The sequence below is a fragment of the Scyliorhinus canicula genome, chromosome 20 (assembly GCF_902713615.1).
Source record: "Scyliorhinus canicula chromosome 20, sScyCan1.1, whole genome shotgun sequence".
In the NCBI taxonomy this organism is placed as follows: Eukaryota; Metazoa; Chordata; class Chondrichthyes; order Carcharhiniformes; family Scyliorhinidae; genus Scyliorhinus; species Scyliorhinus canicula.
The window spans coordinates 42,823,971-42,844,120 of NC_052165.1; the positions used below are offsets into that span (position 1 = coordinate 42,823,971).

Below are 20,150 nucleotides of genomic sequence, written 5' to 3' on the forward strand. Positions count from 1 at the left end.
GAACCAGCCAATAGCGGTCTGGCCGACAGCATGTGGGGGCGTGGTCTGTGTAGAAGAGGGCGGGTCTTGGAGAGGGGGCGGGGCTCAGCACAGCGCCATTCACAATATTTCCAGAACCTCCAAATTTAGCCCCAAACTGCAGTGATATACTATTTTGTATATACTCTGCACACACACACAAGTTGTTTATGTACACCGATTATTAATGTAGATGATATTGTAAACACATAAACATTTATGGTTAAGATGTTTGTAAAGTCCTTGTGCAAATTTAAACTTTATTGCTTGGAATACCCATGAGCAGGATAGGCTCCCCAATGTCAGTGTTCTCACTCAGGCCAATCCCCAGCATCTAAGCATTGACCACGCTCGATCAGCTCTGCTGGGCGTGTCACATTGTCTACATGCCTGACATGAGACTCCCAAAACGGGCGGCACAGTAGCACAGTGGTTGACACTGCTGCTTCACAGAACCAGGGTCCCAGGTTCAATTCACGACTTGGGTCACTGTGCGGAGTCTGCACGTTCTCTGTGTGTCTGCGTGGATTTCCTCCGGGTGCTCCGGTTTCCTCCCACAAGTCCCGAAAGACGTGCTGTTAGGTATTTTGGACATTCTGAATTCTCCCTCTGTGTATAAAAGTGCCGGAATGTGGCGACTGGGGGCTTTTTGCAATAACTTCATTGCAGTGTTAATGTAAGCCTATTTGTGACAATAAAGATTATTATTACAAGGTGTCTACTCGGAGCTTCGGCACAGCTAGCGAGACCCCGGAGGGCAGTGGAAATGCTTCAAGAACACCCTCAAAGCCTCCTTGTCAAAGTGCAACATCCCCACCAACACCTGGGAATCCCTGGCCCAAAACTGCCAGAAGTGGAGGAAAACCATCTGAAAAGGAGCTGAACATCTCGAGAACAAGTGTCGACAACCCGGGAAGCTCACTCCCCCATTGTGCCAATCACCATCTGCCCCACCTGTGGCAGAGACTGTAGAGAAGTCACCTGAGAACTCATCATTGCCTCAGAAGGAGACTCATGTTCAAAGCAAACAGATATGAAAGCACCATTCCTAAAATTACAATACAGTTCACACCTCTCAACTTCAATGTCAGCCTTCATACTGAACCTGCCGGAAATACTCATCAGGTCCAGCAGCATTTGCAGAGAGAGATATTTCAGGTTGATTACCCTTCAGTTCTGATAAAATGTCACAAAAGGTTAGTATGTAGACCCGGGAAGACAAATGGAGCGTTGGTCTTTACTGCAAAGGGAATCAAGTATAAAAGTAGGGAAGTCTTGCTGTGACTGTACAGGGCATTGGTGAGACCACACCTGGAGAACTGTGTATAGTTTCGGTCTCCTTACTTAACAGGGGACATACGGTGGAAGACAGAGCAGAAAATGTACAGCACGCTGTTTCTTGATTAAAGAGATTATCTTCTTAAGGAAGGTTCAGCAGGTTGGGCAATATTCATTCCAAAGAATAACAGCAATGGAGGAAAATAAATGGGGAATTACACACAAAAATATTGAACTTTAAAAAGACCATGGATGCGATTCACTGTGCCACATGCCCCTGCCAGCAGTGGGATCCTCCTTCTCGCCAGCTAGCCAATGGGGATTCCCATTGTGGGCACCCCCTCGCTGTCGGGAAATCCGCGGTCATGCTGACGAAGTGGATGATCCCGCCGAAGGAGAATCCAGCCCCATTACTTTGAAATAGAAACAAACCCCAAAGATGTCTGAGAATGTGCAATTAGCCACTGACACAAATAGCTGCAGGGTGTTTCTCTAAGAGATAATGGGTTCCTCTCCCTATGTTTCCAGACAAGACACTTCTGAAAGCATCTCAAAGATCTAACTTCCTTGACTGTATTTAATGAACAAAGCGGTTAAAAGTTAGCTGAGAGAGAGCTGTCAGGGTTTTCCTGCCTGCCCCCCCCCCCCCCCCCCCCCCCCGTGCCTGCCTTGCTGGTCTGTCTATGTGTGTGTGTAAGTGCTGTTGCACGGCTCTGCCCACAGGGGGAGATGAGGAGCATGTATAGGTCTCCGTCCTCGGCTCCACCCCCTTCAGGAAGTATAAGTGCTGTGGTCCTGCAAGTCCGCCTTCAGTTCAGCATAGTCACAGGCAGGCTCAGTTGTAAGCCGATTAAAGCCACAGTTTACTCCAACTCGTGTCTCTGGTTGAATTGATGGTGCATCAGTATTCTGTGAGGAAAATACACTGGAAGTTTTCCATTCTGAAGGTATGTGATGCAGTAACACAAGTAGTGCCCCTGAAAAAGAAAATAACCAAGAAAAATGTCCTTTAGGGAAGGAAATCAACCATCCTTGCATCGTCTGGCCTACATGTGACTCCAGTCTACATGTGACTTCAGATCCACAGAAATGTGGTTGACAATTTTAAAAATGCCACTCAGTTCGAGGACAATTGGGGAAGGGCAACAAATGCTGGCTTTGCCTGCGACACCCACATCCTATGAAAGAATAAAGGGGGGAAAAAAACTATACTGGAATCAATTCAACCCTTCATCATCCAGTCCTCCCAATTCGAAAGCTGTTCCATATAACGTTTTATTTATGGTTACTTATTATTGGACTCAATGCTTACTTCTAATCTATTTGAAGCGAAGCATGTGTTTTACTATTTCTCTTTACCTTTTTAGTAGTTAGTAAACTTACTCCATCTTAACTCAAGAAAGTCTGGTTAAATTGGCTCTTTTTTAAACATTATTATTGGGTTTGGAAAAAGGTATCCAAGGGAAAGGTTAGATTAAACCTTGTCCAAACCCGGTTTGTAACAATTTGGGGGTATGCCGGCCTGGCAGTAGTAAGTCGAGGGATTTCGTCCAGATCAACAACTTTTGGGGAATCTCACCGTAACTTCAGATTCTGCGAGAGGTTGACAGGATGGATGCTGAGAGGATGTTTTCCTTTTGGGGGGTGAGGGTGGGGGAGCCGAGAACCACTGACACAATTTAAACATAAGGGGGTCTCCCATCTAAGATGGAGATGAGATGGAATTTCTTCTCTCAGAGGGTTGTTGGATGTTGGAGAGTGGAGAAAACAGCTGTTTACAGCTGTGGGTGAAATCAGTTCCAAGGACCATCAATATAAGACACAGATAAATGCAGAAAGTTAGAATGTAGAACTTGCTGTCACAGGGAGTGGTTGAGGTGAATACGTAGAGGCATTTCAGGGGAACCTTATTCAGTTCTCTGCCCAAAGGTGTTTAGTGGAAGGATACTCGACCTATTTGGCTGGGTTATGAATGCACCTTCCTTGGTCATCAACTCCTGGAGTGGGACTCGAACCTGGAGCTTCTGGCTCAGAGGCTGGGATACGCTCCACTGCACCACAAGAGAGAGAAAGGAATAGAAGGCTATGCAGATAGGGTGAAATGAAGTGGTGTGCTACCAGTGCAGACTGGTTAGGTCAAATAGTCTGTTTCTATGTTGGGAATACTCAGTAATTCTATGGTGTATGGTCTGTATTTTCTATGGCCAGGTGCCAGATGAAGTTCAATACAGAGAAATGTGAAGTGATCCATTTTGGTGGGAAAATATGGAGAGACAATACAAAATAAAAGGCACAATTCTAAAGGGGATGCAGGAGCACAAGGACCGGGGTGTATATGTACATAGATCACTAAAGGTGGCAGGGCAGGATGAAAGATAATTTCATAAAGCAAGCATATAGTATTCTAAGCCTTATTAATAGAGGCACAGAGTACAAGAAAAAAGGTTATGTTGAGCATGTATAAGACATGAGTTCAGCCTCAGCTGGAGTATTGCCTCCAGTTCTGGGCACCACATTTTAGGAAGATGTGAAGGTGGGCGGCATGGTAGCACGGTGGTTAGCAGTATTGCTTCACATCTCCAGGGTCCGAAATTCGAATCCCGGCTTGGGTCACTGTCTGTGTGGAGTCTGCACGTTCTCCCCATGTCTGCGTGGGTTTCCTCCGGGTGCTCCGGTTTCCTCCTACCGTCCAAAGATGTGCAGGTTAGGTGGACTGGCCATGCTAAATTGCCCCTTAGTGTCCAAAAAGGTTAGATTGGGTTACAGGGATAGGGTAGAGATGTGGTCTTAAGTGGAGTGATGTTTCAAAGGGCCAGTGCAGACTTGATGGGCTGAATGGCCTCCTTCCGCACATATGATTCTATGAAAGCATTGGACAAAGTGCAGAAAAGATTCACAAGAATGGTTCTGGGGTGAGGAACTTCAGTTACAAAGACAGATTGGAAAAGTTGGGACTCTTTTCCTTGGTCAAAAGATGTTTGAGAGGAGATTTGATAGAGGTGTTCTAAACCATGAGCGATCTGGGCAGAGTAGACGGGAGAAACTGTGTCCACTGATGAAAGGACCGAGAATGAGATGACACAGATTTAAAGTCATTGGCAAAAGAAGCATAGCGATATGAGAAAAAAATGTTTTTGTGCAACAAGTGGTTAGGATCTGGAATGCACCGCCTGACAGTGTGGTGGAAGCAGGATTAATTGAAGCATTTAGAAGGAATGTATTGTTATCTTAAAAGGAAGAATGTGTAGGGTTACGGGGAGAAGGCAGGAGAATGGCACTAAGTAGATTGCTCATTCAGAGAGCCAGTACAGGCATGATGGGCTGAATGTTCCTGAGCTGTAACAATTCCATGATTCTGTGATTTGCTCCTTACCGAATCATAGAATGATACAGCACAGGAAGAGGCCATTCAGCCCATTATATCTGTGTCGGCTCTTTGAAAGAACTATCTAATAAATCTCACTCCTGCTGTCCTGTCCCTTTAAATATAAATGGATCTGTGTTCTCTTGTTTGTATTTTATCACTGTTATAACTTACCGCTCATTTTTGGTGCTTGCTAGGTTTTTTCCAAAGTACCCTTTTCCCAACATTGTGAGTTTTTTCAATGATTGCATCTTGCAGAACCAGATCAACCTAAAGAACCAACTTAGAAAGCTTGAGCCAAGATTTTTTTTTAAAGTTGTGCTTGGGATGTGAGTGCTGCTGGAAAGGTCAACATTTGTTGCCCATCCCTAAATGCCCATGAGGTGAACCTCCATGTGGAGGGAGTTCCACAATTTTGACCCAGCGACAGTGAAGGAACGCTGATATACTTCTAAGTTAGCGGCTTAGAAGGTAGTGGTGCTCGCATGTATCTGCTGCCATTTTCCTTCTAGGTACTCAGGGTTGCAGGTTTGGGAGATACTATTGATGAATTATTGCAGTTTATCTTGCAGATGGTACATACTGCTGCAACTGTCGGTGGTGGAAGGAGTGAATGATTAAGGTTGTGGATCCAGTGGGCTGCCTTCTTGAGCTTCTTGAGTGTTGTTCCCACTGATTTAAACACAGTGATTGCCAAAACCAGTTTAAATGATCGGGGAATTTTAAGCACAGGTCATTAGCTTGAGTTTCAGTCAATCTTTAATATAGGTTTTTAGGTGTACATGCATTAATGGTACCCCTAAAAAATGTTTTTAAAATATGAAAATCTATCTAACTTTCTCAGAAAGTAACTAGTGCACACCTTTTAAAGTTGTGAATGGTTCTGTATAGTTTTGAAGTCATTTTCAGTGACTTTATGTCAGGCGGTGAAATTAATATTTACTTAATTATATTTACTTAATTAAAAATTAATATGTTTGATGACAACCCCATTTTCAGCAATACTAATAAAACTGCAGCAGGTTATCACTCTTTTCAAGGATTTATTTCAATGCGAAAGAAACAATTACATTTTATCACCCTCTTTATTAAATTTACTCTTATCCACTCTTTATCTGATAACTACTGCCCCATTTCAAATCTCCCATTACTCTCCTCTTGAATGGAGTGTGATCACTTCCCAAATCCGAACCCACCTTTCCCACAATTCCATGTTTAAATCCCTCCAATATAGTTTTGAGGGCAGCACGGTAGCATTGTGGATAGCACAATTGCTTCACAGCTCCAGGGTCCCAGGTTCGATTCCGGCTTGGGTCACTGTCTGTGCGGAGTCTGCACATCCTCCCCGTGTCTGCGTGGGTTTCCACCGGGTGCTCCGGTTTCCTCCCACAGTCCAAAGATGTGCAGGTTAGGTGGATTGGCCATGATAAATTGCCCTTAGTGTCCAAAATTGCCGTTAGTGTTGGGTGGGGTTACTGGGTTATGGGGATAGGGTGGAGGTGTTAACCTCGGGTAGGGTGCTCTTGCCAAGAGCCAGTGCAGACTCGATGGGTCGAGTGGACTCCTTCTACACTGTAACTTCTATGATGACCTGGTCATCGTCCTGAAATGGCCCCTATTAAAGTTCCCAATTAGTTTTTTTTCCTAACAAGGGGCAATCTAACGTGGCCAATCCATCTAACCTGCACATATTTGGGTTGCGGGGGTGAAACCCACGTTCACACGGGGAGAATGTGCAAACTCCACACAGACAGTGACCCGGCCTTGTCGGGGTCCTCAGTGTCATAGACAGCAGTGCTAACCACTGCGCCTCCGTGCCACCTGGCACATTCATTCTTTATCAAAATGACCCTGTTAAACTATCCCTTCTCATCCCTCTCACACCATCCTCTTCCAGTACCCCATTCCTGACATCCAGTTGGGTGGAACTGCTCTACCTTTGTTCTATTTTTATCTATCTAATCGTAACCATCTGCAATGGTTTCTCCGCCTGCTCTTGCTCTGTTACGTCTGGTGTTCCTCAAGGATCTTTCCTTGGTCCTTTTCTATTTCTCATCTACACAGTACCTCTCGGTGAAGTCATCCACAAAGCTATATGTCAACCACCCAGCTATATCTCATCAGCAACTCCCTGCATTCCTCAACTCTCTCAGATTTGTCACTGGTGGAACCATCAATTCACCAGACAGGTGTTTTCCGATATGAATCTAGGCTTTAATCAACTTACTTCAGAGCCAGCCTGTTACCCGTCGATGAACTCTCGGTGAACTGCAGGCTTACTCTGGACAAGGGTATTTATACAGCAGCACAAGGGGGAGGAGTCATAGGTGGAGCCCTGTACAAGCTCCTGAGCATTCCCAGAGCTACTCCCCCTAGTGGCCGGGTAACGCTACTGCGCTTACAAATATACAGTGTGAATTACCATGTTATATTCACCACATTCACCCCCTGCAAAAAAAAAAAATCAAGTCCGGCGGGGGTGGTGGTTTACAAAGTCAGTCTGTCCGGTGGTCGAACTGTCCGCTGTGATCTGCGGAGCACCGGGGTTGCAGCCTCTTGCGGTGGCTGGATGGGTGTTGTGTACTGGGGTACGATGGCGGACTCCAGGGAGGGTTGTATCCGAGCTTCATACTCCCCTGGTTCGACCGGGGACTGGGCGCGCTGGGGGCTGGCCGGCGTGGGTGCGCGGAACTGGTGGAGTGAGCTTGTGAGCTCGGGAGCGCAAAGGGGCGGCAGCATGGGGTGTAGGGTGAGGGGTCCTTCTGTGGGGGTCGAGGGGGCACTGGATCCGGCGGGTGCCAGATCCCGGAGGGATACAGTGACCTGACGGCCGTCAGGGAACTCGACAAATGCGTACTGGGGGTTGGAGTGGAGCAGGCGCACCTTTTCAACAAGGGGGTCGGTTTTGTGCACCCTGACGTGTTTCCTCAGAAGTACGGGGCCCGGTGTCCTCAGCCATGCCGGAAGTGAGACCCCCGTGGTAGTGCCCCTGGAAAAAATGAAAAGCCTCTCGTGAGGGGTCTGATTGGTTGCTCTGCACAAAAGGGACCTAATAGCGTGGAGCGCGTCTGGAAGGACTTCCTGCCACTGGGAGACTTGGAGTTTTCTAGACCGGAGGGTCAGTAGGATGGTCTTCCAGACCGTCGCGTTCTCCCTCTCTACCTGCCCGTTCCCCCTGGGGTTGTAGCTGGTAGTCCTGCTCGAGGCAATGCCCTTGTCGAGCAGGTTCTGGCGCAGCTCGTCGCTCATGAAGGACGAACCCCGGTCGCTGTGTACGTAGCTGGGGAAACCAAACAGGGTGACGATGATATGCAATGACTGTGTGGGAGGTCATGTTGGGGCACGGGATAGCAAATGGAAAACGGGAGAACTCATCTACGACGTTTAGAAAGTAAACGTTCTTGTTAGTTGAGGGGAGTGGCCCTTTGAAATCAATCGCGAGGCATTCAAAGGGCCTAGAAGTCTTGACCAGGTGGGCCCTGTCTGGTCTATAGAAGTGCGGTTTGCACTCCGCACAGATCGGGCAGTCCCTGGTGACCGCTTTTAACTCCTCATTAGAGAAAGGCAGGTTTCGGGCTCTGATGTAGTGGGCGAGCCGGGTGACCCCCGGGTGGCAGAGGTCATTGTGGATGGCTTTCAATCGGTCAATCTGCGCGCTGGCGCATGTTCCGCGGGATAGGGCATCCGGAGGCTCGTTGAGCTTCCTGGGTCGATACTTAATATCGTAATTGTAGGTGGAGAATTCGACCCTCCACCAAAGAATTTTATCGTTTTTAATTTTGCCCCTTTGCGAGTTGTCAAACATGAAGGCGACCGATCTTTGGTCGGTGATGAGGGTGAACCTCCTACCTGCGAGGTAGTGCCTCCAGTAACGAATAGCCTCCACAATGGCTTGTGCTTCTTTCTCGACTGAGGAGTGTCGGAGTTCTGAAGCGGAGAGGGTACGGGAGAAAAATGCGACTGGTCTCCCTGCCTGATTTAGTGTGGCTACTAGAGCTACCTCTGAGGCGTCGCTCTCAACCTGGAATGGAGTGGATTCATCCACCGCCCGCATGACCGCTTTGGCGATGTCCTCCTTGATGCCGTCGAAGGCCTGGCGTGCCTCGGCTGACAGGTGAAATCGGGTGGCCCTAAAGAGTGGGCGGGCTTTGTTCGCATATTGAGGGACCCACTGGGCGTAGTAGGAGAAGAAGCCCAAGCACCGTTTGAGGGCCTTGGGGCAATGGGGGAGGGGGAGTTCTAGGAGGGGGCGCATGCGGGTCTGGGCCCAGGACTCCGTTCTCCACGACGTAGCCGAGGATGGCCAGTCTGTTTGTGCGGAAAACACATTTCTCCTTGTTGTACGTGATATTCAGTTTCTGTGCCGTCTGGAGAAAACGGTGGAGGTTGGCGTCGTGGTCCTGCTGGTCATAGCCGCAGATGGTGACATTGTCCAAGTACGGAAACGTGGCCCGCAACCCGTACTGGTCCACCATTCGGTCCATTGCTCGTTGGAACACCGAGACCCCATTAGTGACGCCGAAAGGGACCCGGAGGAAATGGAAGAGGCGGCAATCGGCCTCGAATGCCGTGTAGTGGCGGTCCTCCGGGCGGATTGGGAGCTGGTGATATGCAGACTTCAGATCCACCGTGGAAAAGAGCCGGTACTGGGTGATCTGATTTACCATGTCTGCAATCCTGGGGAGGGGATACGCGTCGAGGAGCGTAAATCTATTTATGGTCTGACTATAGTCGACAATCATGCGGAATTTTTCCCCAGTCTTAACGACCACCACCTGAGCTCTCCAGGGACTATTGCTGGCCTCTATAATCCCCTCACTGAGAAGCCTTCGGACCTCTGATCTGATAAATACCCTATCCTGCAGGCTGTACCGCCTGCTACGAGTGGCTATGGGTTTACAGTCCTTTGTGAGATTGGCGAAGAGAGGAGGGGGGGGGATTCGCAGTGTAGCAAGGCTGCAGATAGTGAGTGGGGGCAAGGGCCCGCCGAAGCTGAGGGTGAGGCTCTTAAGGTTACATTGAAAGCCTAGGCCTAATAAGAGTGGCGCGCAGAGTTTGGGCAAAACGTAGAGTTTGAATTTTGAGTAGCTAGCGCCTCGGATTGTGAGTGTCGCGGCGGTGCATCCCTGGATCTGGACTGAATGGGAGGCTGAAGCGAACGAGATAGTTTGCCGCACGGGGAAAACGGGGAGCAAACAGCGTCTTACCAGGTCTGGATGTATGAAGCTCTCAGTGCTCCCGGAGTCGAAGAGGCATGGTGTTTGGCACCCGTTGATTTGGACCTCTGCCATCGAATTTCGCAGATGCTTCGGGCGTGATTGGTCCAGAATGACTGCGCTGAGTTGCGGGTAGTCGGCGGCTCGATCAGCTGTGCTGGAGTGGCCCCGTGATGACTGCCCTCTGAGTTCATAGTCGTATTCTTCTGATGAGTTGTCTGAGCGTGGAGATGCAGGTCGGGCCCGTGGATCACACGTGGCGGGCGGCGAGGAAGATGGCGTCCAAGATGGCGGCCCCCATGAGTCGCACGTGGCTGGCCGCGTGGTGGAGGTTTGCCAAGATGGCGGCCCCCATGGATCGCACGTGGCGGGAGGCGGCGGGGTCGGGGCATAGGCCGCAGCGTTTTGGGCCCCGCGGGCTTGCGGGTGTGGGGAGCGATTACTTCGTGCCGCTGGGGAGTTGGAAGCTGGGGCCCTTTTAGCGAGGCACACTCTTGCGTAGTGGCCTTTCCGCCCGCAGCTGCTGCAGGTCGCGTTGCGGGCCGGGCAGTGCTGCCGCAGGTGCTGGTTCTGGCCGCAGAAATGGCAGGCTGGAGCAGCATAGTGGCTGGCTGGGGCAGCATGGTGGCTGGGTGGCCGCGTAGCACAGGCCTGGGGGAGTCGCTGGTCGGGGGCCCATGATTGGGTCGCGGGGTCCACGGGGAACGAGTTAAGGCTGCGGAAGGAGACCTCCATCGTGGTCGCAGCTTCCACAGTTGTTTCTAAGTCTTGGGCCCCCTTTTTCAGCAGCCGTTGGCGCACATAATTAGACCTGAGGTCCGCTACAAAAACATCGCGTACAGCAAGTTCTCTGTGTTCAGCCGTGGTAACCGCTTGATAATTACAGTCATTTGACAAATTATTGAGTTTCCTTAAAAATTCGGCGAGTGATTCTGTAGGCCACTGGCGGCGAGTCGTGAACACATGGCGTGCGTAAACTTCGTTAATGGGCCTTACATATATCTTATCGAGTGCCGCTAGCGCCGCAGTATATGAACTGGCCGAGTTTAGTTGCGTAGAGATTCGGTGGCTCACCCTCGCGTGCAGTAGACTTAGCTTCTGTTCCTCTGTCGTTTCGGCTGTGCTCGCTTCTGCCAGGTAGGCCTTAAAGCACCGCAGCCAGTGGGAGAAGATTTATTTTGCCTCTGCATCCTGCGGGTCGAGTTCCAGGCTTGAGGGCCGATTCCATGATCGATCTTGACTGTTCTTAAGTTGATTAACTTGATGGAACCATCAATTCACCAGACACGTGTTTTCCGATATGAATCTAGGCTTTAATCAACTTACTTCAGAGCCAGCCTGTTACCCGTCGATGAACTCTCGGTGAACTGCAGGCTGACTCTGGACAAGGGTATTTATACAGCAGCACAAGGGGGAGGAGTCGTGGGCGGAGCCAAGGGTGGAGTCCTGTACAAGCTCCTGAGCATTCCCAGAGCTACTCCCCCTAGTGGTCGGGTAACACTACTGCGCTTACAAATATACAGTGTGAATTACCATGTTATATTCACCACAGTCACACCGCTTGGATGGGACAAAATTTCCTCCAACTAAATATTTGAAAGGCAATCTTCAGTCTCTGCTACAAACTGACACTCAGTTTGCCCTTTGCCAGCTCCTGACCTCTGCCAGGCTGTAAGCCTTCGTTCAAACATGGACCAAAGAGCTGAACTTCAGAGGTGAGGTGATAGTGACTGTTCTTGACATTGAGGCCGCATTTAGCATCAAGCCCCGTGTCATAATGTGTCTCACCCCCACAACCCAAAGATGTGCAGGGTATGTGGTTGGCCACGCTAAATTGCCCTTAATTGGAATTTTTAATAAAAAATATTGCATCGAGGAGCCCGAGCACAACTGGAGTCACTGGGAATCAGGGGGGAAACTCTCTGCTGGTTGGAGTGAAACCTAGCACAAATGAAGATGAATTTATTGATATCCCTGTTTTTAATCACTCCAGTATTGGTGTCTTCAGCTGCCTGAGCCACGAGCTCTGGAATTCACTCCCTAAATCATCTCTCTGCCTCTCTAGCTTTTTATCTTCTTTAAAGGCACTCCTTAAAACCTCTGGGCGCGATTCTCCGCAACCACGATGGGTGGGAGAATAGCGGGAGGTCCGCTCCCGCACCTCCCGCTATTCTCCAGCCCCCCCAAAATGGCATGTCCGGTTTTCCGACACGCCGCTTGGAGAAACGCGAGCTGCCGTTTTTCACGGCGGCCCGCGATTCTCCGACCGGATGGGCCGAGCGACCTGCCGTTCCCGACCTGTTCACGACGGCGGCAACCACACCTGGTCGCTGCCGTCGTGAACTTGCGCGCCAGGTAAGTGTGGGGCCTAGGGGGGGTGGATTGGGGATCGAGCACCACGACCGTGTTCGGGTGGGGACTGGCCCGTGATCGGTTCCCACCGATCGTCGGGCCGGCGTCTCAAGGGGACGCACTCTTTCCCCTCTGCCGCCTCGCAAGATCAAGCCACCATGTCTTGCGGGGCGGCTGAGGGGAAAGACGGCAACCGCGCATGCCCGAGTTTGAGCTGTCCAACCCGCGCATGCGCGGCTGATGTCATTAGGCTCCGCCGCGGTGTCATTCTTGGCGCGCCGGGCCTTGAAGCCAGGGTCAAGGCCCGGCCGCCGAGTTTCCCAGTACGGCCCGCCTATCCCCCCGGGTAGGGGAGAATAGGGGGCCGGGAGAGGCTTCCGACGCCGTCGTGAACCTCTCCAGGTTACACGACGGCGTCGGGCCTTGCGGAGAATTCCGCCCTCTGTCTTTGATCAAGGTTTTTGATAGTGTGACCTAATTTCCTTATGTTGGTCAGTGTCAAATGTTCTTTTATAATGCTCATATGAATGGCCTTGGGTCATTTTGTTACATTGAAGATGCTACATAAGTTGTTGTTGTATTTCTCTGGTTCTGTGCCTTGTGATGGTTTACAATGGTAAATGTGGTATATAAATAACATTTTTCGGTTTCCAGTAACTGATTGCATTGGTTCATGGCAGAGTTTTGGTTTGTGAGTGGAGTTTGAGCAGTAACATGAACCATAGCTTCAAGAGGCTGTGGCATCGTAGTATTGTCACTGGACTAGTAATCCAGAGACCCAGAGAAATGCTCTAGGGACACGCTTTTGAATGGTGAAATTTGAAAGCAATAAAAAAATCTGGAATTAAAAGTTTAATGATGACCATGAAATAGTTGTAAAAACCCATCTGGTTCACTGATGTCCTTAAGGAAGGAAATCTGTCATCCTTACCTGGTCTGCCCTGCATGTAACTTTAGGTCCTCAGCAATATGGTTGACTCTTAACTGTCCCCTCAAAGGGATTAGGGATGGGCAATAAATGTTGGCCCAGCCAGTGATACCGACATCCCATAAAAGAATAAGAAAAAAAAAGTTTTGAAAACTGGCGCAACTCCAGATTGGCAACTGCACCCAAAGTGGAAACGTTACATTCTGAATGTTCTTGAATTTCTTTTGCAAAATATTCTGCTCTAAACATTTATTAATTAAGCCAGACATCACTGCCACTTGACACAATAACATATGAAATGTATATGCACAAATACATCCTTTAAATCAACACAAAGCAACTTACATACATCAAGAAATACCTGTTATATTTCATCCTTTATTCCCTAATATTCACAAATATATTCTGGATTTCAAGGGATCAATTTGAGTAATAATGGTATTGTACATTCATGTAATTGTCATATAGTGTGAATAAGAATGTAACATTAAGTTTTCTTCATAATGTTATGGATATACAGCAAGTTATGTACATGACCTGTTAACACTTTCAGTTTTAAAGTTGTTTTTTTCTGTTATGTTCCAATATTTAAAAACTATCAGAAATCTTTACACAATACAGTGCTTCCCTTTACTCAAGTGGCCCACTTCTTCAAGCCACAATCTAATACCTGATCAGTTGACGTATTGTGAAAGATTTTTGATGCTCCCTATTCAGGGTGAAATTGTGTAGAACATTTTTCAATTTGTCTTAAGTACCAAACCGCTGAACATTTCCAGCCAGAGTTTAATAGTTGGAATGGTTTGAAAAACAAGGAAAGGACTTACATTCTGCTGGGCCTTCCCACAGCCCTTATATATCCCAAGGTGCTTTACAGTCAAGTTTTTGAAGTTACTGTTGTAATGTCGGGAACACTAAAGAGACCTTTGAAGTAGAAATTGGTTTGTGTTGTGCCTATTTCTTCAGCATCAAATTGGTGCAAACTGGACCCATTTAGCAAGGGAATGGTTTGCCAGTCTGTATAGGTGTTGGACCCGCTGTTAAATTTATGGGAGGCATTTCAGAGGTGCTTCAGGTCAGTTCCACTGATGTAGGTTGACTAATAAACATTGACCAACACACTTAAGGTGAGATTTCCCAGCTCGTTATCAAAATACTGAATGTGGGATCTTTTTTTTCCTTCCACCTGAAACAGGATCTCTGATTAATCTCAGAGCCGAGAAGTTAGGGAATCCCTCCAAGTCTAATTTCATCTGTCCTGCAGGGGAGTTGAATCACTGCAATCTGTCCATCATTAGCATCTCTCAACATCCTTTCACATCATTCTGCATTTGAAACGACCTTCCTATCTGTCTATAAAATCAGATCTATCAATTTCCATCATGGAATGAACATGCCCTCTGGCCAAAAGAATGCATTGGCACTGCTTGTTACTGTGGTACTGTGATGGCATCATCTCTGCCCTTAATGTCCATCCATGGAGACCACCAGTGCAACTAGATTGTACAATACAAGACGTTTGCTCAAAGAGACTTCAAATAATCTTTCATATTTCTTGACTGACGTCTATACATTAAAATTACAAAGGTAATTGGAAAAAACACCAAACTTATTTTTGGAAGATATTTGGGGTAGTTCCTGGTGGCTGTGTTGGCTGTGCAGAACCTAGCTATTGGTAAGCATGATTCAGAGTTGTCTGGTTGAAGTGTCACATTCCTGTTTGCAGCCTGTTCTTGCTCAGAGGGTGTCTTTGCACTGTCCATGGAGCCACTGAAATGTATTAGTTCCCTCAGTGTATGTACACCAGCCAGTTCAGAATGTTCTAAAGTTCAACGCTTCTCTTTCAGTCTACTTTGTGCATCTATTTTTAATTAGCAGGTCCTGTAGCAGACTCAAGAATTCTTGCAAGGAGGGTACGAGCGTTCACTGTACATCCCAGATCTCACAGAGAAGTGGTGTGAATTTCTGATCATTGATTCTCCAGGACGTCAGCATATTTGAGTGATGGTGGTTAAAAGTCCTGAGCTCAGTGAGTCTGCCCAGCAACCGAGCAAAGTGCTGGGGGTCATCCGGATGGTTCAGTTTGCAGTATTTCTGCAGGATTTCCAGCAGAGGCTCCTGAAGTCTGTCAATCGCTTCCCGATTCTTCACAAAGGAACGATCTACAGCAGGGAAACAGATAATTAAATGCCGGCATTTTACTTCGCACAGTGTCACACCACATCCAACAAGCAGCAGGGTAGCATGGTGGTTAGCATAAATGCTTCACAGCTCCAGGGTCCCAGGTTCGATTCCCGGCTGGGTCACTGTCTGTGTGGAGTCTGCACGTCCTCCCCCTGTGTGCGTGGGTTTCCTCCGGGTGCTCCGGTTTCCTCCCACAGTCCAAAGATGTGCGGGTTAGGTGGATTGGCCATGCTAAATTGCCCGTAGTGTCCTAATAAAAAAAGTAAGGTTAAGGGGGGGGTTGTTGGGTTACGGGTATAGGGTGGATACGTGGGTTTGAGTAGGGTGATCATGGCTCGGCACAACATTGAGGGCCGAAGGGCCTGTTCTGTTCTATGTTCTATGTCTAAGCTGGAAAAGTTGCACACTGGACTCACACGAGAGGTTTTTTAAATGCTGGCAACATGCAAATTACGCAGGGATTTTTTTTCCTCACATCTCTTCAATGCAGGCTATTTTCAGAGGAAGTTTAGCAGACCAAACAAAGCACTTTGAAATATCTAGCTCTATAAATTTGGGTACACCCATTTGTCATGGGAGTGGACATTGCAGCATCTGTGAGTGAATGGTAGGACCCAAGATGCTCTGATATCGGACCCTGGACATGATTTTTATTGCGTGGGAGGCCTGTGTCCAGCGTCCTTCCATCTATGAAAGATGGTGGACATGCAGCAAACAATTCCACTTCAGATCAGGTGTCTTCACGTGATACAGCTTTGCTGATGGCTGAAGAAGTCAATATTTAAGAGGCAGATTCAGCCATAAGTGCCTCACAGGAAACTACCAAATGATGATACAAGTGGTTGCTTTTGGAGTTGTGTCCATTGCCATGCTGCTATCATCACTCGTCATCATGGTGGTTCATGTCAGCCCACAGGAGACATTGCTTTTTACCCCTGTCATCAGCTAGTGACTCACAGGTACAATAATCACTGTTTAGAGACCTTGCAAGCATCCTAGAAGTGGATCTTTGGGCATTCCAATGGCCGTTTGGCTCCGGTTAACTCAGCACACATAAGGTTCATGGGCATATGTCTAGCTTTCAACCTGTGGAAATCCCGAACCAATGAAGTCGCCTGCAATAATAAGTAGTTTTTCTCCCACATGTCACGGAGGATTGGGCCCTGCCCTGAACTGGCTGGTGTACATAGGCTGAGGGAACTAATACATTTCAGTGTCTCCATGGCCAGTGCAAAGACACCCTCTGAACAGTGCCACCTCACACAAGTAAGTGAGGAAGATGGGCAGCCAGGAGGAGGGAAGAGAGGTGATTGGTGGCTGGAAACAGTGAGGAAAGGTAGGGATTTGTGTGCTGGTGTGGAACTATCTAGTCAGGATACATCCTCCTAAGTTTTAGTGAGAAGCTGAAAGAAATTAAAATTATTAAATAAATGGTTTTGTGGAAATGAATGGGATTGAAGGTGGACAAATCTCCAGGGCCTGATAATCTTCAACCCCAAGTACTTAAGAAAGTGGCCCTAGAACTGGTAGATCCATTGGTGGTAATTTTCCAAAATTCTTTGGACTCTGGAATAGGTACTACAAATTATGGGGTAGTGAATGTAACCACGCTATTGAAAAGGGGGGTAGAGAAAAAACAGGGAACTATAGACCAGTGAGCCTAACGTTAGTAGTAGGGATGTTGCTGGAGTCCATTATCAAGGAGTTCATAGCATAGCAATTGGAAAGGGTAGTGTATTCAAACAAAGTCAGCATGGATTTATGAAAGGAAAATCTGCTTGACAAATCTACTAGAATTCTTTGACGATGTAACTAGTAGAGTTGACCAGGGCGAACCAGTGGATGTGGTTTATTTAGATTTTCAGAAGGATTTTGACAGGGTCTCAAGTAGCAGATTAATATGTAATGTTAAAGTGCATGGATTATGGGTAGTGTCTTGAGATGGTTAGCAGACAGGAACCAAAAATTTGCAATAAAAGGGTCTTTTTCTGATTGGCAGGCAGTGTCTAGTGGGGTACAGCAGGGATCTGTGATGGGGCCCCAACTGTTCACAATATATATTAATGATTTGGACGAGGGAACTAATTGTATTACCTCCAAATTTGCAGATGATACAAAGTTGTGTGGGAGGTTGAGCTGTGAGGAGGATGCAGAGATCCTTCAGTAGGATTTGGACAGGCTGAGTGAGTGTGCATATGCATGACAGATGCAGTATAATGTGGATAAATGTGAGGTTATCCACCTTGCAGCAAAAATAGGAAGGCTGATTATTATTTGAATGGGTGTAAATTGAGAGAGGTAGATACTCAGCGAGACGTTGGTGTCCTTGAGCATCATTCGCTGAAAGTAAGCGCGCAGGTACAGCAGGCAGTAAAGAAGGCAAATGGTATGTTGGCCTTCATAGCGAGAGGATTTGAGTATAGGAATAGAGATGTTTTACTGCAACTGTAATGGGCATTGGTGAGTTTTGGTGTCCTTATCTGAGGAACGATGTTCTTGCTATGGAGGGAGTGCAGCGAAGGTTCACCAGGCTTTACCAGATTGCCTGGGATGGTGGAACTGTCATATGAGGAGAGACTAAGTCAGTTAGGATTATATTCATTGGAGTTTAGAAGAGTGAGGGGATCATATAGAAACTTAAAATATTCTAACAGGATTAGACAGGGTAGTTTAGACAGGCAGCAAGACTGTTGCCGATGGGGGGAGGGAATCCAGAACTGGGGTCATAGTATGAAGATAAAGGGTAAACCTTTCAGAATGAGGTGAGGAGAAATTTCTTCACCCAGTGTGATGAATCTGTAGAATTCGCTACCATAGAAACTAGTTGAGGCCAAACATTGTGCAATCTCACAAAGGAATTAGATATAGCTCTTGAGGCTAAAAGGATCAAGGGATATGGGGGAAGGTGGGATCAGGGTATTGAACTTGACGATCATCCATGATCAGAATGAATTTGAAGGGCCGAATGGCCTTCTCCTGCTCCCACTTTCTATGTTTCTATCTCCACATTCAGGTACGTTTGGAGGCAGCTGCCCACCATTCGCACCATGATGCGTTCAGTAATCGGTGTGTAAAACGAACAGTGAGGTGAGCTCTGGGGAACGATTAGAAATCTACATCAATCCTGAAAGATGCTCAAATCCCAAACTGAAATAAATCATTTCCTCTTTTGAATATTCCCAACCAGCGCTCCCGACACCAGTGCAACCAGGATGGCAGGCAACGCACAACCTGGTGGAACCGAACAGGTGCTGGAATGTGGCGACTAGGGGCTTTTCACAGTAACTTCATTGAAGCCTACTTGTGACAATAAGCGATTATTATTATTATTATTATTATTATTAAATATACGTGAATTCCAGCCTGCCATATTTGAGCCTTTGGAGCAATTTTAACAACTGGAATATTGTGACTGCTCAGATCAACTTCTGGACTTTATTTTCTCAAACTGAAATTCAATAATAAGGTTCAAATGCCTAATTCAAATAATAATAATAATCTTTATTAGTGTCTCAAGTAGCCTTACATTAACCCTGCAATGAAGTTACTGTGAAAAGCCCCAAGTCACCACATTCCGGCGCCTGTTCGGGTACACTGAGGGAGAATTCCGAATGTCCAATTCACCAATCACGTCTTTCAGGACTTGTGGGGGGAAACAGAGCACCCGGAGGAAACCCACGCAGACATGGGGAGAAAGTGCAGACTCCGCAGAGACAGTGATCCAAGCCGGGAATCGAACCCGGGACCCTGGGGCTGTGAAGCAACAATGCTAACCACTGTGCTACCCTGTCGCCCTAACGTGAATGGAAAGAATAAAATCAGTTGAACAAGAGCTCTAAAATGCCAAGTCCTAGTTACGTGTCATTGGTCCATCAATAACCTGTCTTTGAATCACTGTAATTGCTCCAGGTCATCACTGTAGGGTTCCTCAGGGTAGTGTCTTGCCCAATCATCTTCAGCTGCTTCATCAATGATCTTCCTTCTATCACATGGTCAAAAGTGGGAATGTTCCGAGAGAACTGTACAATGTTTAGCGCCATTCACGACTCCTCAGATACTGAAGACGTTCATGCCAAAATGGAACAAGATCTGGACAATATCCATGCTTGGGCTCTCAAGTCGCAAGTAATATTCACACCACATATATGCCAGGCAATGCCCATCTCCAATAAGAGAGGATCTAACTATTGCCATTTGACATTCAATAGCTTTATCATCGCTGAATCCCTCACTATCAACATCCTGGGGGTTACCATAGACCAGAAACTAACCAGAAACTGTAGCTAACAAAGCAGGTCAAACGCTATGAATCCTGCAATGAGTAACTCACCTCTTGACCCCCCCGCCTCCCCCCAAAGCATGTCCACCATCAATAAGGCACAAGTTAGGAATGTGATGGAATACGCGCCACTTGCCTGAATGAGTTCAGCTCTGACAACACTCAAGGAGCTTGACACCATCCAGAACAAAGCAGCCCGCTTGATTGCTTCCCCTTCCACAAACATTCAAACCCTCCACCACCGTGCACAGTAGCAGTCGAGTGTACCATATACAAGATGCATTGCAGTAACTCACCGAGATTCCTTAAGCAGCACTTTCCAAACCCATGACGACTTCGTCTAGAAGGACAAGGGCAGCAGATACCTGGGAATACTAACTGGAGGTTCCCCTCCAAATAACTCACCATTCTGACATGGAAACTGAAGTTGGGTCAACATCCTGGAATTATCTCCCTAACAGCACAATGAGTGTACCTACGCCATATGGATTGCAACAGTTCAAGAAGGCAGCTCACCAACACCTTCCGAAA

At 47.4% G+C, this 20,150-nt stretch overlaps 1 protein-coding gene across 4 annotated transcripts in view; it reads right to left on the reverse strand.

Moving 5' to 3' along the window:
* Nucleotides 1–13,390: 13,390 nt before the first annotated feature.
* The window catches only part of nr1h4 (nuclear receptor subfamily 1, group H, member 4), a 108,789-nt gene continuing 102,029 nt past the window's right edge, over nucleotides 13,391–20,150 (reverse strand). For 3 of the 4 annotated variants that reach the window (XM_038781016.1, XM_038781015.1, XM_038781014.1), the window contains exon 9: nucleotides 15,080–15,318. In XM_038781016.1, coding sequence (XP_038636944.1) covers nucleotides 15,080–15,318 — 239 coding nt within the window. Of the gene's footprint in view, nucleotides 15,319–20,150 lie in introns of all 4 variants that reach the window. The other variant, XM_038781013.1, reaches the window with a different exon arrangement.